A 24,307-nucleotide genomic window follows, 5' to 3' on the forward strand; every position below is an offset into this window, starting at 1 on the left:
ACAGAGCAACTAAGCCCAGGCTCCACAAACTGAGTCAGTGCACCACAGCTACTGAAGCCCTTGGGCCTTAGAGCCTGTGCTCCACAACAATAGAAACCACCACAGTGGGAAGCTCATGTACTACTACTAGAGAGTAGCCCCCACTCACCCCAACTAGAGGAAGCTTCGAAGGCCCAGCACAGCCAATAAATAAATAATAATAAATAAAATTTATTTTTTAAAAATTTGTGTAAAGAAACAAAATTCAGAAGAAAAGAGAAAAACAGGATATTTTCAAATGGAACTTGGTTTTTTAATAATGAAGATGTGCACTTGAGGGTGTGTGGATGGGAGTTCTCAGTTGTGTTTTGAAATCTCAAGTTAATGAGCATGATGAACTATTATTGCTGACACTGACTTTATCCCAAGTAGCCAAGTGGTACTGTCTCTCTACTCGAGTCTTTGGTGGATCCCCCAACCCTCCTCTAACTCCCCACACTTTCCCTTCCCATTGAGTTGGGAAGCCCGTGTAGCCGCGCCAATCACAGTGGGAAGAGGGGGGAGGGAAGTCACAGCATATGGGGTTCATGGTCACAATGTGTGGAGCAAAGGGGATCAGAGTGCAAGTAAGCCAGGTCGTTCCCTCTGCTCAAGTCCAGCTGTCTGCCACAGCAGTGTGACCCGCAGCCGATGGCCCACTCAGGAAGTGATGACAGCAATATCCATTCCTGCCTGCATTTATCTGAGCTGTTTGAAGCTTTGTGACCCATCAGGACCCAAAGGCTATCTGATCACATTGCTGAGATACCTGCTGTCTTCGGGTTGGGAGATCCTGATTGGCCTGTTGAGGGTAGATTTCTCTTGATCCTCTTCAGGGCTGGTGCTGCCCAGGCTCTGCTACCTCCTGCTGCACTAGGGACTTGACACTAGGCCTGGCCTGCTGGTGGAGTTGGGGCTGCTGATCACACCAGTGCGGTTGGGCCTCTTGAGGATGCTGATCTGTAGAGGGGGCTCCTGGGAAGGCTGTCATCCTGAATCACAATATGCGCTCTGGAAGATTTGGACTTCCCCACCATCTGCCACCTCCTTCCAGCTCTCAGCAACTTCCTCATCTTCCATCTTACTGGCCACTTTCCAAGACCTTCAGTTTAGAGTCTGCAGTTGGGATGGATTTCCATTTAGAGTAGGTTTTCATATCTTTTCAGTTGAGAAACACCAATCCAGGATTTGACTCCCTGGGGTTTGGTGGTAGAGTTAATGATGTAGAGAGAATGATGAAAGGGCCCTGTTAATAAGACTCAAGGGGCTTCCTAAGTGGCACTAGTGGTAAAGAACCCACCTGCTAATGCAGGAGACATCAGAGACATGGGTTTGTTCCCTGGGTCAGGGAGATCCCCTGGAGAAGGGCATGGCAGCCCACTCCAGTATTCTTGCCTGAAGAATCCCCATGGACAGAGGAGCCTGGCAGGCTACAGTCCATAGAGTTGCAAAGAGCTGGACACGACTGAAGTGACATAGCACACACACACACACACACACACACAATAAGACTCAAGATTAGTCTTCTGGTTGCCTTGAAAGAATTAAGTCTCCAGTTTCTAGGTTATATAGTGGTATACATGGGAGAAATGGAGAAAAAGCAGCTTCAACTTGCCAAAGAGAAGTTTGGGAATAATGAACAAATTTCTTGCCAAATTTTAGAATGTCTGAATTGACCTAGTTAGAGACTTCAAGAGCCCAACAGAATAGAGAATTCTAAGGGCTAGCCCATAATTTTATAAGAGAACAGTTGGTATGACCCATCAGAAAGGACCAGGGAGCAATAAGGGATAAGGGTGAAACCCTTAGGCCATGGGAAATTGACTTCTTCCATCAGTTTAGCAAGTTTTTATTTTAATAGTCCATTACCTCTATCATTCCAAATGAGTAAGAGGATGACAAAGACAGTGTAATTTTTGTGATAAATGAAGAACTCATTGGATTTCTTGGATGACTTTACTCATGAAATGGGCCCTTCAGTCACTTGACAGAGCCAGTGTGGAACACTTGTCCTAATAAAAGTTTAGCAACCACAGTGGCAGCAGCCCTTTTACAAGGGAAAGTTTTAAGCCAGAGAGAAAACATATATGATAGTAAGAACATATTTATTTTATAACCATGAGATTTAGGAGCTGAAGAAAAGGTCCTACATATCTATCTATTAAGAAAACTCAAAAGGTGAGTGATGTAAACTTCCAAATGAAATTTACAATCCCCAGTTAGCGGATTTTGAAAAGTAAAATTGTGACCAAGTTAATGTTTTTCAAATAATTGAAAGTATTATTTATAAAATTGTATTGTTGCTACCTAAAATTAGGTAAGGGGCTTTCCCAGGTGCCAATGCAGGAGATCCAAGAGATGTGGGTTTGATCCCTGGGTCGGGAAGATTCCCTGGAGTAGGAGATGGCACCCCACTCCAGTCTTCTTGCCTGAGAAATCCCATGGACAGAGGGCCTTGGAGGGCTGTAGTCCATGGGGTTGCAAAGAGTCAGACATGACTGAGTGACTGAACATGTACACACACACAACATAAGGTAAAGCAACATGATGACACAAATAGAAATATATCAGAGACAGTGAGCACGATGACAAATCTCTAGGAAACTTACATAATTTTTGAACTATTTATATTAATAATATTTTACCCAAACAACTTTAATCTAGGGAAGGCTAAGTATTTTTTGACAACACTTTCCATGTAATTTATATAATCATTTATATAATATTAAATAAAGCTAATCATTTTTAGCACCTCTTTTTACAAGACTAAAGAACAAATCCTTTGTGATTTTCCAGTGGCCCTCTGGGAAACCCCAAAGTCAATTTTATAAAGTATAAAAAAGTATATAAAAGATATATAAAACTATATAAAAGATATCAAGTATATAAAAAATAAAAGATATCAAGTATATAAAAGATATCAATTTGGATTAGATTTGGGGAAGGCAAGATGTCAAAAGTTGTCAGGATATTTGAACAACTTGGTAACACTATCTGAAGGTCAGAAAAATATTACATAACATACAACATACATACATATGTGCGACCCCATAGATGGCAGCCCACGAGGCTCCCCCATCCCTGGGATTCTCCAGGCAAGAACACTGGAGTGGGTTGCCATTTCCTTCTCCAATGCATGAAAGTGAAAAGTGAAAGTGAAGTCGCTCAGTCATGTCCGACTTTTAGCGACCCCATGGACTACAGCCCACCAGGCCCTCCGTCCATGGGATTTTCCAGGCAAGAGTACTGGAGTGGGGTGCCATTGCCTTCTCCGATATAAACATACAGACAGATACAAATAAGGATATTATAGCTATCATTCTAAAATTTTAGTTGAGTCATGTATAAAAATAGAAATATAGAACTCCTTGGTTAATATAACACAGTTATGGCCCTTGTCTTTGTCCCCCTTTATATTTTTATCAGGATTATTCTGACAGATAGAACAAGTGAGTTTATCTGTTTAATATGAGGGCTTAGAGTTCCCACCATCTACTTTTGCCTGATGTGTAATGCTTATGGAGTTGTGTGCGTGCGTGCTCAGTCATGTCCAACTCTTTGCAACCCCATGGACTGTAGCCTGCACGCTCCTCTGTCAATGGGATTTTCAAAGCAAGAATACTGAAGTGGGTTGCCATTTTCTACTCTAGGAGATCTTCCAAACCCAGGGACCGAACCTGTGCCTCTTGTGGCTCCTGCGTTGGCAGGCAGATTCTTTACCACTGTGCCACGTGGGAAGCCCCAATCTTATGGAGGCTGTGGGAGGGATAAATATGGGAAGACAGGCCAAAGAGATACCCAGAAGCCACCTGAATGTCTCCAAAAATATCTGAGTGGATAAAATAGCCAGTCTGTTTTCAGTTAGCTTTCTCAGCTTTAGGTGGTTGCCTTTGGAGTCGGGAGTGACTATAGTCTAGTAATTACAGGAATCTGAGGGGCTGTATTAGGAAGAGAAAGATCAGGCAGGGATGTTGAAGGGAGACAAATCAAAGGACTTAAGGCAACTTCAGGGAAGAACAAAGGCAATAAGAGGAGGAAGAAGGAATGGAAGTGATGAGAAGGGGCAGGCCTTGGATGTGCCAGTTTGGGAAGGCCTCAAGTTTTCCAAAGAAGTCAGTGAAGTTCCAAATTGCCTTTGGTAAATTTTTGCCATTTATGAATTTATTAAATTAAGTAAGTGCAGTAATGGCAAAACATATAATAAGCAAAGAAGAAGAGTAGGGAAGACACCTGGCAGAATGAGATTTGTTGTTTTTACTGTTCAGTTGCTCAGTTGTGTCTGGCTCTCTGCAGTCCCATGGACTACAGCATGCCAGGCTTCTCTCAAGCTCATGTCCATTGAGTTAGTGATGCTGTCCAACCATCTCAACATCTGTTGGCCCCTTCTCCTCCTGCCCTCAATGTTTTCCAGCATCAGGCTCTTTTCCAATGAGTTGGCTCTTTGCATCAAGTGGCCAAAATATTGGAGCTTCAGCATCAGTCCTTCCAATGGAATAATCAGGATTGATTTCCTTTAGGATTAACTGGTTTGATATCCTTGCTGTCCAAGAGACTCTCAAGAGTCTTCTCCAGCACCACAGTTCAAAAGCATCAGTTATGAGATTAACAAATAGTCCATTCTGAAGGAGATCAGCCCTGGGATTTCTTTGGAAGGAATGATGCTAAAGCTGAAACTCCAGTACTTTGGCCACCTCATGCGAAGAGTTGACTCATTGGAAAAGACTCTGATGCTGGGAGGGATTGGGGGCAGGAGGAGAAGGGGACGACAGAGGATGAGATGGCTGGATGGCATCACTGACTCGATGGATGTGAGTCTGAGTGACCTCCGGGAGTTGGTGATGGACAGGGAGGCCTGGCGTGCTGCCATTCATGGGGTCACAAAGAGTGGGACACGACTGAGCGACTGATCTACTCTGATCTGATCTGAAAGCATGTTTGTATGCAGGTCAGGAAGCAACAGTTAGAACTGGACATGGAACAACAGAATGGTTCCAAATAGGAAAAGGAATACGTCAAGGCTGTATATTGTCACCCTGTTTATTTAACTTATATGCAGAGTACATCATGAGAAACGCTGGGCTGGAAGAAACACAAGCTGGAATCAAGATTGCCGGGAGAAATATCAATGACCTCAGATATGCAGATGACACCACCCTTATGGCAGAAAGTGAAGAGGAACTCAAAAGCTTCTTGATGACAGTGAAAGAGGAGAGTGAAAAAGTCAGCTTAAAGCTCAACATTCAGAAAACGAAGATAATGGCATCCGGTCCCATCACTTCATGGGAAATAGATGGGGAAACAGTGGATACAGTGTCAGACTTTATTTTGGGGGGCTCCAAAATCACTACAGATGGTGACTGCAGCCGTGAAATTAAAAGACGCTTACTCCTTGGAAGAAAAGTTATGACCAACCTAGATAGCATATTAAAAAGCAGAGACATTACTTTGCCAACAAAGGTCCGTCTAGTCAAGGCTATGGTTTTTCCTGTGGTCATGTATGGATGTGAGAGTTGGACTGTGAAGAAGGCTGAGTACCGAAGAATTGATGCTTTTGAATTGTGGTGTTGGAGAAGACTCTTGAGAGTCCCTTGGACTGCAAGGAGATCCAACCAGTCCATTCTGAAGGAGATCAGCCCTGGGATTTCTTTGGAAGGAATGATGCTAAAGCTGAAACTCCAGTACTTTGGCCACCTCATTCGAAGAGTTGACTCATTGGAAAAGACTCTGATGCTGGGAGGGATTGGGGGCAGGAGGAAAAGGGGACGACAGAGGATGAAACCGCTGGATGGCATCACTGACTCAATGGACGTGAGTCTGGGTGAACTCCAGGAGTTGGTGATGGACAGGGAGGCCTGGAGTGCTGCGATTCATGGGGTCACAAAGAGTCGGACACGACTGAGTGACTCAACTGAACTGAAAGCATGTTTCTGGTTATTGGATCTTCCAGAAAAAGCACATATTTAAAAGTTTTTTTTTTTAAGTTTAAAATTCTTGAGTTATTAGAAAGGCCATATGATGCCCTAAGAAAGACCCCATATCTGAGGAAGTTGGAGACTGATGGGAAGGATTTGAGGTGGCAGCCTGCCTCAGATATACCATTTGAAAATGAAAGTGTTAGTCGCTCAGTCGTGTCTGACTCTTTGCGACCCCATGGTTGGTCCATGGGATTCTCCAGGCAAGAATCCTGGAGTGGGTTGCCATTCCCTTCTGCATGGGAGCTTCCCGACCCAGGGATCAAACCCGGGTCTCCTGCATTGCAGCCAGATTCTTTACCATATGAGCTACCAGAGAAGCTAGATGTACCATTTATTAAAACCAAACAAACACACAACAGAGGGTAGAAAGAGGTAAGCTGAATGGAAAGGTAACATCTAAGCATCCGTGCTAATGGACCTATGGAAGGTGCAGTGGCCAACATCTGAGCATGCGTGCTAACGGACCTACGTAACTGGGAGTGGCCAGTTTTGATGGGAGGCAATCCTGCTTCAAGCAGGAAACTTCAAGTTTCCACCCACTTTGAAAAGGCACTCCTGTCCCTGGAGAGTGGACTGTTGCTGCTCCTTCTACTACTGCTAAGTTGCTTCAGTTGTGTCCGACTCTATGAGACCCCATAGACGGCAGCCCTCCAGGCTCCCCTGTCCCTGGGATTCTCCAGGCAAGAACACTGGAGTGGGTTGACATTTCCTTCTCCAATGCATGAAAGTGAAAAGTGAAAGTGAAGTCGCTTAGTCGTGTCCAACTCTTCGAAACCCCATGGACTGCAGCCTACCAGGCTCCTCCGCCCATGGGATTTTCCAGGCAAGAGTACTGGAGTGGGGTGCCGTTGTTAGGTGACCCCATTCCTGCCTCTCTTGCCCCGCCTACTCTCCTCATCTCTGATTGGCCAGATCAAGTTTGCTAACTGTTCTGATTTGTTGATTGTCCTTGGTCGGTTGAACTGTGGGATTTCGTCCCGATGTCTCATGGGATTTCGTCCCGATGTCGCATGGGATTTCATCCCGACATCTCGTGGGATTTCGTCCTGACGTCGAGTGGCACTTCGGCACCGCTTCGCGTCTGAGGTAAGCTCTCTCTCAGGGTCTCTCTAGACGGGTTAAGGGGAGCAAGTAAAAAAACTGGGACCTACTGTTGATAATTCAAACAAATGAATATTTTCTGTACCTCCTAACGTCCTCAAAATCGTTACGACTGAGAGACTACTTAAAGCCTTTTGGGGTGATTCCCCATTAGGCAGACATAAAACTAAAGTTATCTTCGGTCTGTGAGACTCCCTAATTGCTCTCCCTGAGGGAAGCAAAACTCCCCTCAGTCCGAGAAACCCACAAATGAGCCAGAAGCCCCTATATTTCCTCAACCAGAGAGGTTGCCTAAGGGACTCTTTTATTGCCTCCTCTGGTATAAAGACGGAGAAGGCAATGGCACCCCACTCCAGCACTCTTGCCTGGAAAATCTCATGGATGGAGGAGCCTGGTGGGCTGCAGTCCATGGGGTCGCTAAAAGTCAGACACGAATGAGCGACTTCACTTTCACTTTTAACGAATTGGAGAAGGAAATGGCAACCCACTCCAGTACTCTTGCCTGGAAAATCCCATGGACGGAGGAGCCTGGTAGGCTGCGGACCATGGGGTCGCGAAGAGTCGGACACGACTGGGCGACTTCACTTTAACTTTTCACTTTCATGCCTTGGAGAAGGAAATGGCAACCCACTTCAGTGTTCTTGCCTGGAGAATCCCAGGGACGGGGGAGCCTCGTGGGCTACCGTCTCTGGGGTCGCACAGAGTCAGACACGACTGAAGCGACTTAGGAGCAAGCAGCAGCAGCAGCTGGTATAAAGAATCAATGTTCTTGGCCTCAGACTCTCCCTGCCCTGAGAGAAACTCCCAAAGCTCTCCCCTCCTGAGAGAAACTCCCAATGCCATATTCTCAGCCTGAGTGATGGGTGATCCTATAGTGTCAGAGGTGCTAGCTCTCTTCACTTTAATAATTTTCAAAAAGGTAGTAAAAATCAAGATATATTGATTTACAATACATTAATTTCACACATACAACAAATTGATTCCATGTATTTATAGATTAAGTGAGTGAAGTCGCTCAGTCGTGTCCGACTCTTTGCGACCCCATGGACTGTAGCCCACCAGGCTTTTCTGTCCATGGGATTCTCTGTCCATGGGATTCTCCAGGCAAGAATCCTGGAGTGGGTTGCCATTTCCTTCTCCAGGGGTTCTTCCCGACCCAGGGATCGAACCCGGGTCTCCTGTATTGCAGGCAGACACTTTAACCTCTGAGCCACAGGGAAGCCCATTTATAGATTATACTTCCTTTAATGTTATTACAAAATAATGACTATGTTTTTTGTATTGTACAATATGTCCTTATTGCTTATTTATTTTATACATAGCAGTTTGTATCTCTTAATCTCCTATCCCTATCTTTCCCCTCCTGTCTTCTCTCCTCACTGATAAGCACTAATTTGTTCTGTTTATCTGTGAATCTGTTTTTTTTGTTGTTGTTGTTATGCTCATTTCTTTGTTGTTTTCTGTAAGATTCTGTGAATAAGTGATAACATATGGTATGTGTCTTCTTCTGTCTGATTTATTTCACTAACATAATACACGCCAAATCCATTTATGTTGCAAATGACAAGATTTTATTCTTTTTATGACTGAGTAGTATTCCCTTGTGTGTCACTCACACACATGCACATATATATATATATCACAGCTTCATCCATGATCTGTTTATAGATACTTAAGTTGCTTTCTATATCTTGGCTAGTATAAATAATGGTGCCATGCATATTAGGCTGTGTGTATCTTTTCAAATTAATGCTTTTGTTTTGTTTTGGATATATACCCTGGAATGGAATTTCTGGGTCTATTGTCATTCTATTTTTACTTTTTTGATGTACCTTCACACTGTTTTCCACAGTGACTATACCAATTTACATTCCCACCAACAATATACAAAAGTACCCTTTTTTCCACATCCTCCCCCAGTGTTTATGGTTTGTGGTCTTTTTGATGATAGCCATTCTGGGAGGTGTGAGGTGATATCTCATAGTGTTGGGTTTTTTTAATATTTATTTATTTGGCTGCACTGGGTCTTAGTTGTGGTACATGGGATCTTCAATCTTCATTGCTACATGCAGAATCTTTCGTTAAGGCATGCAAAATCTCTTTAGTTGCCATATGTGTACTCTTAGTTGTGGCATGTGAACTCTTAATTGAGGCACGTGAACTCTTAGTTGCAGCATGTGGAATCTAGTTCCCTGACTAGGAACTGAACCCAGGCCCCCTGCATTGGGCGCATGGAGTCTTAGCTGCTGGACCACCAGGGAAGTCCCTCTCATTGTGGTTTTGATTTGCATTTCTATGATGATTAGCAATATTGGGCATCTTTTCATTGACTTGGCTGTTTGCATGTCTTCTTCAGAAAAATGCCTTTTCAGTTATTCTGCCCATTTCTAAATGGGGTTGTTTGGTTTTTTAATATTTTTATAAGCTATTTATATAATTTAGAAATTAACCCTTTATCACTCATATCATTTGCAAATATTTCTCTCTTTCAGTAGGTTGTCTTTTTGTTTTGTCAGTGGTTTCCTTTGCTGTGAAAAAGCTTTTAAGTTTAATGAGGTACCATGTTTTGTTTTTGTTTAGTTTGCTGTAAGAGACAGGTCCAAAACATATTGCTACAATATATGTCAAAGAGTGTTCTGTCTGTGTTTTCTTCTAGGAGTTTTATGGTCTTATATTTAGGTCTGTAATCCATTTTGAGTTTATTTTTTATATGGTGTAAGAAAATGTTCTAATTTCATTATTTACATGCAGCTGTCCAATATTCCTAGCACCACTTATTGAAGGGAATTGTCTTTTCTCCCTTGTATATTTTTGTCTCCTTTGTCACAGATTAATTGACCATATGTGCATGGGTTTGTTTCTGGACTTTATAATCTGTTCCATCTATCTGTGTGTCTGGTTTTGTGCCAGTACTATATTGTTTTGATTACTGTAGCTTTGTAGTATAGTCTGAAGACACCTTCAGCTACTAGTTTGTGAGTGTGATACCTCCAGCTCTGTTCTTGTTTCTCAAGATTATTTTGGCTATTTGGGGTCTTTTGGGTTTCCACACAAAATTTAAAATTATTTGTTCTAGTTCTGTGAAAAATGCCATCTCTAGGTAATCTCTTATGATCCTTTATATTTATGTGGTGTTGGTTGTAACTTCTTCATTTCTGATTTTATTGATTTGGGCCTAGTAATACACTTTTTTTTAATTTAAATTTATTTATTTTAATTGGAGGCTAATTACTCTACAATATTCTATTGGTTTTCTCATACATCAACATAAATCCACCACAGGTGTACATGTGTTCCCAATCCTGAACCACCCTCCCACCTCCCTCCCCGTATCATCCCTCTGGGTCATCGCAGTGCACCAGTCCCAAGCATCCTGTATCCTGCATCAAACCTGGACTGGTAATTCGTTTCTTATATGATGTTATACATGTTTCAATGCCATTCTCCCAAATCTTCCCACCCTCCCCCTCTCCCACAGAGTCCAAAAGACTGTTTCATACATCTGTGTCTCATTTGCTGTCTCGCATACAGGGTTATCATTACCATCTTTCTAAATTCCATATATATGCATTGGTATACTGTATTGGTGTTTTTCTTTCTGGCTTACTTCACTCTGTATAATAGGCTCCAGTTTCATCCACCTTATCAGAACTGATTCAAATGTATTCTTTTTAATGGCTGAGTAATATTCCATTGTGTATATGTACCACTGCTTTCTTTATCCATTCATCTGCTGATGGACATCTAGGTTGCTTCCATGTCCTGGCTATTGTAAACAGTGCTGTGATGAACATTGGGGTACACGTGTCTCTTTCAATTCTGGTTTCCTCTGTGTGTATGCCCAGCAGTGGGATTGCTGGGTCATAAGGCAGTTCTAGTTCCAGTTTTTTAAGGAATCTCCACACTGTTCTCCATAGTGGCTGTACTAGTTTGCACTCCCACCAACAGTATAAGAGGGTTCCCTTTTCTCCACACCCTCTCCAGCATTTACTGCTTGTAGACTTTTGGATTGCAGCCATTCTGACTGGCATGAAATGGTACCTCATAGTGGTTTTGATTTGCATTTCTCTGACAATGAGTGATGTTGAGCATCTTTTCATGTGTTTGTTAGCCATCTGTATGTCTTCTTTGGAGAAATGTCTATTTAGTTCTTTGGCCCATTTTTTGATTGGGTCGTTTATTTTTCTGGAAGTGAGCTGCAGGAGTTGCTTATATATTTTTGAGATAAGTTGTTTGTCAGTTCCTTCATTTGCTATTATTTCTCCCATTCTGAAGGCTGTCTTTTCACCTTGCTTATAGTTTTATTTGTTGTGCAGAAGCTTTTAATTTTAATTAGGTCCCATTTGTTTATTTTTGTTTTATTTCCAATATTCTGGGAGGTGGGTCATAGAGGATCCTGCTGTGATTTATGTCAGAGAGTGTTTTGCCTATGTTCTCCTCTAGGAGTTTTATAGTTTCTGGTCTTATGTGTAGATCTTTAATCCATTTTGAGTTTATTTTTGTGTATGGTGTTAGAAAGTGTTCTAGTTTCATTCTTTTACAAGTGGTTGACCAGTTTTCCCAGCACCACTTGTTAAAGAGATTGTCTTTTCTCCATCGTATATTCTTGCCTCCTTTGTCAAAGATAAGGTGTCCATAGGTGTTTGGGTTTATCTCTGGGCTTTCTATTTTGTTCCATTGATTTATATTTCTGTCTTTGTGCCAGTACCATACTGTCTTGATGACTGTGGCTTTGTAGTAGAGCCTGAAGTCAGGCAGGTTGATTCCTCCAGTTCCATTCTTCTTTCTCAAGATTGCTTTGGCTATTCAAGGTTTTTTGTATTGTGAAATTATTTGTTCTACTTCTCTGAAAAATACCATTGGTAGGTTGATAGGGATTACACTGAATCTATAGATTGCTTTGGGTAGTATACTCTTTTTCACTATATTGATTCTTCCGATCCATGAACATGGTATATTTCTCCATCTATTAGTGTCCTCTTTGATTTCTTTCACCAGTGTTTTATAGTTTTCTATATATAGGTCTTTAGTTTCTTTAGGTAGATATATTCCTAAGTATTTTATTCTTTTCGTTGCAATGGTGAATGGAATTGTTTCCTTAATTTCTCTTTCTGTTTTTTCATGATTAGTGTATAGGAATGCAAGGGATTTCTGTGTATTGATTTTATATCCTGCAACTTTACTATATTCATTGATTAGTTCTAATAATTTTCTGGTGGAGTCTTTAGGGTTTTCTATGTAGAGGATCATGTCATCTGCAATCAGTTAGAGTTTTACTTCTTCTTTTCCAATTTGGATTTCTTTTATTTCTTTTTCTTCTTTGATTGCTGTGGCCAAAACCTCCAAAACTATGTTGAATAGTAGTGGTGAAAGTGGGCACCCTTGTCTTGTTCCTGACTTTAGAGGAAATGCTTTCAATTTTTCACCATTGAGGATAATGTTTGCTGTGGGTTTGTCAAATATAGCTTTTATTATGTTGAGGTATGTTCCTTCTATTCCTGCTTTCTGGAGAGTTTTTATCATAAATGGATGTTGAATTTTGTCAAAGGCTTTCTCTGCATCTATTGAGATAATCATATGGCTTTTATTTTTAAATTTGTTAATATGGTGTATTACATTGATTGATTTGTGGATATTGAAGAATCCTTGCATCCCTGGGATAAAGCCCACTTGGTCATGGTGTATGATCTTTTTAATGTGTTGTTGGATTCTGATTGCTAGAATTTTGTTAAGGATTTTTGCATCTATGTTCATCAGTGATATGGGCCTGTAGTTTTCTTTTTTTGTGGCGTCTTTGTCAGGTTTTGGTATTAGGGTGATGGTGGCCTCCTAGAATGAGTTTGGAAGTTTACCTTCCTCTGCAATTTTCTGGAAGAGTTTGAGTAGGATAAGCGTTAGCTCTTCTCTAAATTTTTGGTAGAATTCAGCTGTGAAGCCGTCTGGACCTGGGCTTTTGTTTCCTGGAAGATTTCTGATTACAGTTTCAATTTCCGTGCTTGTGATGGGTCTGTTAAGATTTTCTATTTCGTCCTGGTTCAGTTTTGGAAAGTTGTACTTTTCTAAGAATTTGTCCATTTCTTCCACGTTGTCCATTTTATTGCCATATAATTGCCGATAGTAGTCTCTTATGATCTTTTGTATTTCTGTGTTGTCTGTTGTGATCTCTCCATTTTCATTTCCAATTTTATTGATTTGACTTTTCTCCCTTTGTTTCTTGATGAGTCTGGCTAATGGTTTGTCAATTTTATGTATCCTTTCAAAGAACCAGCTTTTGGCTTTGTTGATGTTTGCTATGGTCTCTTTTGTTTCTTTTGCATTTATTTCTGCCCTAATTTTTAAGATTTCTTTCCTTCTACTAACCCTGGGGTTCTTCATTTCTTCCTTTCCTAGTTGCTTTAGGTGTAGACTTAGGTTATTTGACTTTTTTCTTTTTTCTTGAGGTATGCCTGTATTGCTATGAACTTTCCCCTTAGGACTGCTTTTACAGTATCCCACAGGCTTTGGGTTGTTGTGTTTTCATTTTCATTCATTTCTATGAAAATTTTTCTTTCTTTTTTGATTTCTTCTGTGATTTGTTGGTTATTCAGCAGCGTGTTGTTCAGCCTCCATATGTTGGAATTTTTAATAGTTTTTCTCCTGTAATTGAGATCTAATCTTACTGCATTGTGGTCAGAAAAGATGCTTGGAATGATTTCAATTTTTTTGAATTTACCAAGGCTAGATTTATGGCCCAGGATGTGATCTATCATGGAGAAGGTTCCATGTGCACTTGAGAAAAAGGTGAAATTCATTGTTTTGGGATGAAATGTCCTATAGATATCAATTAGGTCTAACTGGTCTATTGTATCATTTAAAGTTTGTGTTTCCTTGTTAATTTTCTGTTTAGTTGATCTATCCATAGGTGTGAGTGGAGTATTAAAGTCTCCCACTATTATTGTGTTATTGTTAATTTCCCTTTCATACTTGTTAGCATTTGTCTTACATATTGTGGTGCTCCTATGTTAGGTGCATATATATTTATAATTGTTATATCTTCTTCTTGGATTGATCCTTTGATCATTATGTAGTGTCCTTCTTTGTCTCTTTTCACAGCCTTTGCTTCAAAGCCTATTTTATCTGATATGAGTATTGCTACTCCTGCTTTCTTTTGGTCTCTATTTGCATGGAATATATTTTTCCAGCACTTCACTTTCAGTCTGTATATGTTCCTTGTTTTGAGGTGGGTCTGTTGTAGACAATATATATAGGGGTCTTGTTTTTGTATCCATTCAGCCAGTCTTTGTCTTTTGGTTGGGGCATTCAACCCATTTACATTTAATTATTGACAAGTATGATCCCGTTGCCATTTACTTTATTGTTTTGGGTTCGAGTTTATACACCCTTTCTGTGTTTCCTGTCTAGAGAAGATCCTTTAGCATTTGTTGGAGACCTGGTTTGGTGGTGCTGAATTCTCTCAGCTTTTGCTTGTCTGTAAAGCTTTTGACTTCTCCTTCATATTTGAATGAGATCCTTGCTGGGTACAGTAATCTGGGCTGTAGGTTATTTTCTTTCATCACTTTAAGTATGTCCTGCCATTCCCTCCTGGCCTGAAGAGTTTCTATTGAAAGATCAGCTGTTATCCTTATGGGAATCCCCTTGTGTGTTATTTGTTGTTTTTCCCTTGCTGCTTTTAATATTTGTTCTTTGTGTTTGATCTTTGTTAATTTGATTAATATGTGTCTTGGGGTGTTTCGCCTTGGGTTTATCCTGTTTGGGACTCTCTGGGTTTCTTGGACTTGGGTGATTATTTCCTTCCCCATCTTAGGGAAGTTTTCAACTATTATCTCCTCAAGTATTTTCTCATGGTCTTTCTTTTTGTCTTCTTCTTCTGGGATTCCTATGATTCAAATGTTGGGGCGTTTAATATTGTCCTCGAGGCCTCTGGGATTGTCCTCATTTTTTTTAATTCGTTTTTCTTTTTCCTCTCTGATTCATTTATTTCTACCATTCTATCTTCTACTTCACTAATCCTATCTTCTGCCTCTGTTATTCTACTATGTGTTGCCTCCAGAGTGTTTTTTTATCTCATTTATTGCATTATTCATTATATATTGACTCTTTTTTATTTCTTCTCGGTCCTTGTTAAACCTTTCTTGCATCTTCTCAATCCTTGTATCCAGGCTATTTATCTGTGATTCCATTTTGATTTCAACATGTTGGATCATTTTCACTATCATTATTTGGAATTCTTTATAGGTAGATTTCCTATCTCTTCCTCTTTTGTTTGGTTTGGTGGGCATTTATCCTGTTCATTTACCTGCTGTGTATTCCTCTGTATCTTCATCTTGTTTATATTGCTGAGTTTCAGGTGGCCTTTCTGTATTCTGGCAGTTTGTGGAGTTCTCTTTGTTGTGGAGTTTTCTCGCTGTGGGTGGGGTTGTAGTTCACTCATATTAGTGATCTTCATTTCTTTTCAACAGAGCAAAATCCCACATCCCTCTGCCTGAAAACTGAAACCTTTCAATCAGAGACACCATATGACCTCTGGGACTTAGCCCTCCTCCCCTCCTTTGCCTCAAAACAGCCCCCCTCAATAATACTATGCATTCACTTCACTACTTCCCCAACAAGTGTCTGATATCCATCCTTCAAAATAAGCCAAACCAGGCAAGCTACTAACAACAGTAACCAACCTCCCTCAAAGACGCAATGCTACTTTGATCATGACAGAAAACATGTCATCCCTAATCACTACTTCTCTCAGAGACCTCCAGCTTCCTGTTCTCATCTGATTTCCCCACCCTCATGTCCTTGCTCAAGGACAGATAAGCCAAGGATGTAGAAAGTGAAGTGAAGTGAAGTCGCTCAGTCATGTCCAACTCTTTGTGACCCTGTGGACTGTAGCTCACCAGGCTCCTCCATCCGTGGGATTCTCCAGGCAAGAATACTGGAGTGGGTTGCCATTTCCTTCCCCAGGGAGAAAAGTAGAACCTTAAAACAGGTGACTGAGTGTGGACTTCGTTCAACGCTTTATCCCCCGACAGAACCTTTGGCCTTGTGACTGGAGAGACCCAGGCTGTGTTCCTTCTAGATAAGCACCATGAACAGAGACAGCTTCTCCGAAAACCCCAGGGAAGATAGGAAGAAATTAGAGAAGAAATCCAAGTCGAGATTTCTGAGTTGATCTGGAGAGGGCAGAGGAGTGGCCCAGGGGACATTGTATGGTGACTAGATTTCTGGGCATTGGGGGTTGGGGGAGGGTCAGAAGCACTGGGGACAAGGAGCAGCATGTCAGGGGAAGATCCAGAGCTTCTGACCCTCATTCTGTCCTTGCCTGGTATCCTTGGGTAAAAGATCTGTGATCTTGCACTGGATTGGATGGTTCTCAGTCTATTCTGGAAGGTTAGAGAAGAGCATGCCATCAGCATTAAACACCTACTACATGCCAGACGGGAGCCTAGACAATGTTACCCATTTTCTCTGTTAGCCGTGACTAGAGAGGGTTTATTAGCTCTACTTTATAGATCTAACATGGAGGCCCTGCAGCCAAGGAAGAGTTCCTGGCTGAAAGTCAGACATATTTAGCTGAATCATTGCTGGGATTTATTTTTCTTTCTTTTTTAGACTTTGAAGAATATTTCCAAATACTTCTCTATGAAAGAGGGGGCACGTCTGGGATACTCGGAGAAAACCACCTATGTGAATATGAAGAGAAACTATGAAACCATGACTAGACTAGGTAATAGGAAGTTCTGGGTCCAGACAAGGCTGGAAACAAATGATGATTCCTCTTTACAAGCCATGGTTTATTCTTCTTAGGCTATGCCAAGTGTCCCACATTTGTCCTTTTCTGTGCGAAGAAATCCCAGGGCAGTTTTCAACCCTTCTGCTCTTTTAAATCCTGTGCAGGGCTGTGGGCTGAGAGTGGCCACAGAGATGCTCAGACCTGGATTCTATGCATTTCTCTCTCACTGGCCGTGGTTCAGATTCCCCCTGCCCAGCTGATGAGCTTTACTGTTGGTGCTGTGTCCCAGCATTTCCCCCTCCTCTCAGGTTGTTTGTTAAGAAATAAATATTTTGCATCTTTCTGGATCTCAAGGGTACCCCAGAAGCTCTCATGTGTCCTAACAATGGAGCCACAAAATCCAAGCATTGTGATTCTAAAACTAAGAACCCCAGGGAAAAGGGTAAGTGACAGGAAATGAGTCTCCTGAAGCCCATTTATGCTGGGTTCCAGATGGGGAAAGATTCTCAGGACTTTGTTCCCTCAAAAGCATCATGGTTAAGTGAAAAAAAAATGGAATGCAGAGGGTTAAGCACAGTCAGAGGCCATTCATATATAATCCTAAAACATGCAAAACGAGAATATATATATTTTTATGGATAGAAAGTATTTGGTAAATGTATAAAAACGTGAATGAGAATAAAACCCATCAAACTCTGGAGTGAAGAAGTGGAAAAGGAAGGAGGGTAGGGATCAGTGAGGGCCACACAGATGGCTTCAGCTGTGACTTGTCCATAGTGTTTTGTTATGTTTTGAATAAAGAGCTCAGAGCGATCTGAAGTAGTTGTGAGATAATGTTGAAATCCTACTAGACCCAATGGTAGATGCACGTTTCAAATATTATTGTCCATCATTTTATGCATGTTTGAAACATTTCTTTTTTAAAGGAGTTAGTTCTTGCTAAGCACCATTAATGAATCACAGGATGATTAAGAAAAATTTGAAGTGTAAATCCACCCAAAACTTCCAAAATAATAGTGCATAGGTATTGGGTAACTATCTTAAGAAAGTGATTAACATATTATGTAATGACATATGGCTGTTTGCTTGCGTTTTATCAAAACCAAATAGTTGTCTCACTCCTAATCGAACCTGGTTCTGTGTGTTGAGTTTGGAAGAGAGTTTAAGAGAGTAATCTTCCACACATTGACCTTTCCTACTGGTCAATGAGCAGAGGCAATGTAAGGTTTTAAAAAAGTGACAGAGTCTAGAAATCTGAGCAGTGTATGTACTCACTTAAAAAGGGGATGGGATGTGTTCATTTGCTCTTTTGCTCTGACAGCATAGTTGTGAGGAGACAGGGTGAGAATGTTCAAAATGTCTCCAGTAACCCTTTGACTCTCTAGTTTAACAGGCCGGATTCCACAAGCTCCCAAAATTACTGTAAGAGGGCTAAAAACCCAGTGCTTGAGTAGCTACAAGGTTTTTGATATTAAAGAGGTATCTTTATACTGGAAACATTCCATAACCACTGGACTAAATCATCCATGGTTCATTTCACACTTAACAGTTTCATTAAGGTGTAATTGACCTACTGTGAAATTCACCATTTTAAGTATAGAGTGATTTTTGGCTAAAGACCAATCAATTTACTTCTTTGGGGAAAAACGTAAGAAATACATAATAGGATAGGATAAGGCAGTGATGGGGTTTAGTTTACACTTTATAAACCATAGAAGAAAAATTCTGAATAGATGCTGCAAATAAATAGCAAAATCATTGTTATTCAGAGGCTGGTCTCAGAGTAACTCTTTGATAATGAGTGGACTCGTCACCCTCTGCTGCAGAAATCCCTGATACTACAGGAGTCTCTGCAGTTTGAGAATATTTACCAACAACAAAAACAAATTTCTGACTTGTCACCTCCTTTTAGATGAACCTCCTCAAGGGACTTCCAACATGCAAGGGGGAAAATGCCAGAAGGTGAGTGCCTCGCAAATCCAAAGGACCAGAGACTGTTTATCTCTCCGTAGATGTGAATATTGGGATAAAAGTGGGAAAATAGCCTGGCCCTCACTGCCTCCCTTTGCTGATCTCTTTATCACAGTTCCTGATGTAGTTCAGTTCAGTCGCTCAGTCGTGTCTGACTCTTTGCGACCCCATGAATCGCAGCACGCCAGGCCTCCCTGTTCACCACCATCTCCCGGAGTTCACTCAAACTTATGTCCATCGAGTCGGTTATGCCATCCAGCCATCTCATCCTCTGTCGTCCCCTTTTCCTCCTGCCCCCAATCCCTCCCAGCATCAGAGTCTTTTCCAATGAGTCAACTCTTCGCATGAGGTGGCCAAAGAACTGGAGTTTCAGCTTTAACATCATTTGTTCCAAAGAACACCCCAGGGCTGATCTTTAGAATGGACTGGTTGGATCTCCTTGCAGTCCAAGGGACTCTCAAGAGTCTTCTCCAACACCACAGTTCAAAAGCATCAATTCCTCGGCGCTCAGCTTTCTTCACAGTCCAACTCTCGCATCCATACATGACCACTGGAAAAACCATAGCCTTGACTAGATGGACCTTTGTTGGCAAAGTAATGTCTCTGCTTTTCAATATGCTACCTAGGTTGGTCATAACTTTTCGTCCAAGGAGTAAGCGTCTTTAAATTTCATGGCTGCAGTCCTGATGTAGTACCAAGAGCTAAATAATAATTAACAACAATTGTAATAGTTGTTACTTCTTTTGATTTCATAGTGATGACAGATACTATTTTAGGCAATTCACATGGATTAGTGTATTTAGCCCTTAAAACCTCTATGATGTTACTGCCATTTTATCCCCAAATAATAATGAAGTTATTATTAGTATTATTAAATACTACTACTCATAATAATGCAGATACTGTCGTACAGTGATGTTAAATAATCTGCTTGAGACCACAATGGCTGTTCTCTTCTCCAGAGGATCTTACTGACCCAGGGATCAGACCTGGATCTCTTGCATTGCAGGAAGATTCTTTACATCTGAGCCACCAGGGAAGCCCAACAGTGGCAGTGGTAGTAGTCTAATCCAAAGCCCCAAGCCATTTCCAAACCTATAAGCTTTTCCACACGTTTCTGAAGCTCAGGCGTTTCCCCTAAACTTTGCAGATGCTGCTGACACTTCTGTTTAGACACCCACTCTCACAACAGGGCCCCTTTTGTGTTGCTTGGGAATCACTTGAACTGTCAGCCTCTCTCTTCTGTGAGCTCCTTAGGGACCTTGTCTGCCCCTGAGGCATCTTTGAAGTCCCAGTTCCAGCCCAGGAAGACCCTTAGAGGTTTATTGAATGAGTTCTTCTGCAATTGCAGGTTAAACTATAGTTTAGAGGGTAAAGGGATCTGGTGGTTGGGTTACCAGTAGCAGTGTGGACACGGTTGAAGAGAGAATTCAAAGAGGGATCATAAAAGTGTTTGTTTTTATTGTTATCACATTTAAACAGCATTTATAGCCTTAGAAAGTTCTTTCACTTAGCTTGTTTTACAGTTATTGTTCACTGATGCATAAATAAGGGAGCTGATTATATAGTTATCGTTCACAGTTTTATAAACAAGAGCTGAATGAAGGTTGGCTTTAAGATCGTTGGTCAGCGACACACCCTGACACAAGTAGAATTGGTACAGGAACCACCTCACCTAATTCCACATGAAATGTTCTTGCCGAGGTAGGACAGGATGCAACATCTGGCACCACCTTCTTGGCTGTCTGCGTGAATTTATGTGAACCATTCTCTCTTCTCCTTTCCCTATATTCATCTCTCCCACACCATTTGCCAGCAGCGTTTTGTCCCCTCTGCACATTGTTCCATTTGCTCTCCCCACAGCTGTCAACCATCTTATCTTCAATCCCTTAGATTTTATAGAAGCCCCTCCTCATTTTCACAGACCTCATGGATCGTTAGAACGCTCTACTTTCCCAAATCTTCCGTGTACCACACTCCTGCTCACTTGGAGATTTCTCTTGGTGAGGGTGTCAGTCTGGAAAAAGCATGAAAACAAGCGTTCTAATCCTGGAAACGCCCTTCATTTAGACCATTCCATTTCCTTCTAACTTCCTAGATTCTTCGTAATTTAGGTACAGGTAATATAATGATCCCCCAGACTTGTTGAGGACGTTAATTAAGGTACTGCACAAGAAAACACTTTGTAAGCTCTAAAGCACTTGAGAAATGGATACTGATTGTATGTGACTTTCACGTTAAAAAGGTGATGCCCAAGAAGCCTGTAAAGGGAAAAAAACGTTCGAAGATAGTACCAGGAACATCAGGCCCAGAGCAGGCTCAGAGACAGCTGCACTCCCAGGCAAAAGCAAGTATCTCTGCTCAGCAGAGTAAGAAAACAGCAGGTAAGAGAAACCACTTTTCTTACTTGTTTGGGAACAACTCCTCTGTCTTCCCTGGCCATGTTCAAGTGAATGGGTTAGCCATGGGAGATGGATCCTGGACAGGCCTAGGGCCAGGCTGGGCTGAGAGCTTGCTCAGCTCCAGCTGAAACATTTGAGCTGACTTCCAGGGTCCTCATTGCTGGGGCCTGGGTTTGATCCCCGATCAAGGAACTAAGATCCCACAAACCACTTGGCATGGCCAAATTTGTTTTAAAAACGTGTAACTTACAGAATCACAGATCTGAGTTGTCATCCATATGAAAGCCATGTAACTGGGGGCAAGCCTTTCAAATTCTCTGAGCTCCAGATTCCTAGTCCATAAAATGGAAATAAAGAATCCAAGTTCACAGGCTGTTCAAAGGTGTTCAATTCAAGGGACTTCCCTGGCAGTCCAGTGGTTAAGACTGCACCTACTCTGCAGGGAGCATGGGTTCAATCCCTGGTGGGGGAACTCAGGTCATTCCATCTGTGATAACTTGGGAACACATCTTACTCAGAGTTTTATCCCCACCCTCAGCTCAATGCCTGACACACGATATGCCTTTAATATCTGCTGAGTGAAAGACGGTCGGAATAAATGTGGTAAGTAATCTGAATTACTTACTGGTGAAAGGAGCCAGAAGCTAAAACTCTAACTGCTGTTTGGTGTGTATTGGTGTGGGTCTAACCTCTCAGCCTCTTTGAGCCAGAAAGTGTGCAAAACAGACTGTGTAGAAGTCCTGTGGACACCTGGGGAGGGAGGAGGCATCTCCTTATCTCACAAAACAGGACCCGACACTCCCTAACCCACCCAACACCCATGTACCAACTCTTCTCCAGGATCCAAGAAAAAGAAGGTTTCTGCCATCAGACTGCGAGAAAGAAAACCGGTTGCCTACGAAGAGATCAGTGATCCTGAGGAAGAATCCAATGGAAACACGGTTGATGTGTGGGCCAACAGATGGCGAAAAAGAGAACCAGTTGCCCAAGAAGAGATCAGCGATCACGAGGAAGAATCCAATAGAAACACAGTTAATGTTTGGGCCAACAGACTGCGAAAAAGAAAACCAGTGGCCTATGAAGAGATCAGTGATCCCGAGGAAGAGGAAGATGAAGATGACTAAATCTGTAAGTAAGCTTTCTCTCCATCCCCACATCCCCACAAAAGGCACTGTTCTCTTATGTTAGTTGTATCCTGTCTTGTCACTTGTTCCTTTCTCCCAGTCCCTTGGGGGTGCAGCTCTGAGGCTAAATGAGAAGGATTCCCATGCTTTTTCTACTTCCTGCTCTGTATATCCAGAGATCTTCCCTCCCCAGGATGCTGTGGGCTCCCAAACCCCAGGTCAGCTTCTAGCATGTAGGCGACACATTCCTCTAGCCGAAAACCTCACTGGACAGTTGACAGAGTCGCTGCAGCCTGAACACAAGGTTGGTCTTCAGGAGCAGTGAGAGGTGCACATAGACCACAAGGCAGGATGGAATGGGAGTGCACAGGGGCCATGCAGGTCAAAATGAGGAGCTGAATAGTAATTTATCAGTCAGTGGGGGCTCATTGTCACTTATTTTCCTTCTCTTTCCTTGCCTCAGCCTCACGGATGTGACAAGTGCCCAAGATAAGAAGCAGAACTTGGTGGCTGTTCATGAACATGGCACGGCTATGAATTCCTAGCACATGAAATAAACAGTTCACAACAGTTAAACATGATTTTCCTTACTATGTGCCAAGCATTATTAGTTATTAAAGTTGTGTTAATGAGCAAGACATATACCTGCCGTGTGTTTCTGTCTGTGTATCCATGCTTCTAGGGCTTCCCAGGTGGTGCTAGTGGTAAAGAACCTGCCTGCCAATGCAGGAGGCAAGAGACGCAGGTTTGATCCCTGGGTCAGGGCAATCCCCTGGAGGAGGGCATTGGCAACCCACTCCAGTATTCTTGCCTAGAAAATCTGATGGACAGAGGAGTCTGGAAGGCTACATACAGTTCATGGGATCGCACAAAGTTGGACACGACTGAAGTGACTTAGCATGCACACACATCCATGCCGCTGCCTTAAAAATAAACAAATATTGTCAGATATTCTTTGTACAGAACAGCACTAACCTCCCCCTCTCCAGATGTAACTACTGAGGGCAGTTCTGTGTGTTTTATTGCAAACGGTTTTCTCTATATTTACACACATCCACAGGGTACCAATATGAGCATCTCTCACCTGCTTTTCCTCTTTAGCAGCATGTCCTGAACAAGTCTGTCTCACTCTGTTTCCTGTTCCACACATGCTCCAAACCTCCATTATTCATTCACTCAGCATCGGTCACTGACAATAGACATTTACAAGATTTTCCCAGTTGTTTGCTCTTCCCACTCTTGTGCACACAGCCCTGTGCACCTGTATCAGTGTTTCTTTAGCACATGTTCCTAGAAATGGAATTGTTGTATCAAAGTGTTCATTCATCCAACACCTAATGGGTCTGTACTGCATACTGAGCGCCATTCTAGGTCCTGGAGAGACATCAGGGACAAGATAAACAACAGTCCCTGCCCACGTGGAGGTGCCAGTCTAGTGGGGGCTGTTGCTAGTTTTTATTCTGATGGATGCTGTACCTGCCCTGTACCGGAGTGGGATTCTGCAGGTGGTTGGACACCTTGGCTGTTGCTCTCTCTAAGATCTTCGGGGTCATGGGGCTGGGACAGTCCATTTGAAAGTGTGTGGGGGGAGACAGAGATGAAACTGTCAATTGGGGAACATGGAAGAATAGGGAAGAAGAGGTCCAGTGTAGGGCCCGTCGTGAACAGGAAAGGAAGAGATCACTTAGTCATGATACAAGGGACCAAAGATGGAAAACTCCACTGGACAGAGGCAGGAAATTGCCCATGTCAGGTCCAAGGGCTTGGGAGCCAGGATGGGGGTCAAGTATTAATAATGGGACAGCCCTCTCCCAGATGGACCATCACAACCCACAGAGCTGGAACAGTCAGTTCTGGGGAAGGGAAGAGAAGAGTCTATTTTAGAGCAAATCATTGTGTGTGTTGGGGGACATTAAAGCTACCAACAGAAATCCAAGGTGACTTGCATGGGACATCAAACACCAGCCCCAGATGGCTGCAGTGTTGCACCAT

General features: G+C 42.1%; 2 protein-coding genes across 2 annotated transcripts; one reads left to right on the forward strand and one right to left on the reverse strand.

The window, feature by feature from the left end:
* Positions 1–717: 717 nt before the first annotated feature.
* Positions 718–1,098, reverse strand: SZRD1 (SUZ RNA binding domain containing 1). The gene is given in 3 exon segments (XM_061408676.1): positions 718–992; positions 995–1,041; positions 1,043–1,098. Coding segments are annotated over 3 exon segments (378 nt in total).
* A 14,323-nt stretch (positions 1,099–15,421) lies between these two features.
* LOC133243272 (protein SSX1-like) lies at positions 15,422–22,955 on the forward strand. The gene is made up of 8 exons (XM_061409960.1): positions 15,422–16,238; position 16,333; positions 16,698–16,813; positions 17,166–17,260; positions 18,731–18,780; positions 21,035–21,173; positions 22,032–22,319; positions 22,779–22,955. Exons 1-7 carry the CDS (start codon positions 16,174–16,176, stop codon positions 22,313–22,315), a joined length of 750 nt encoding a protein of 249 aa, XP_061265944.1. The 5' UTR covers positions 15,422–16,173; the 3' UTR covers positions 22,316–22,319; positions 22,779–22,955.
* The last annotated feature ends 1,352 nt before the right edge of the window (positions 22,956–24,307 follow it).

Source organism: Bos javanicus, chromosome X (genome assembly GCF_032452875.1).
Source record: "Bos javanicus breed banteng chromosome X, ARS-OSU_banteng_1.0, whole genome shotgun sequence".
NCBI classification, from domain to species: domain Eukaryota; kingdom Metazoa; phylum Chordata; class Mammalia; order Artiodactyla; family Bovidae; genus Bos; species Bos javanicus.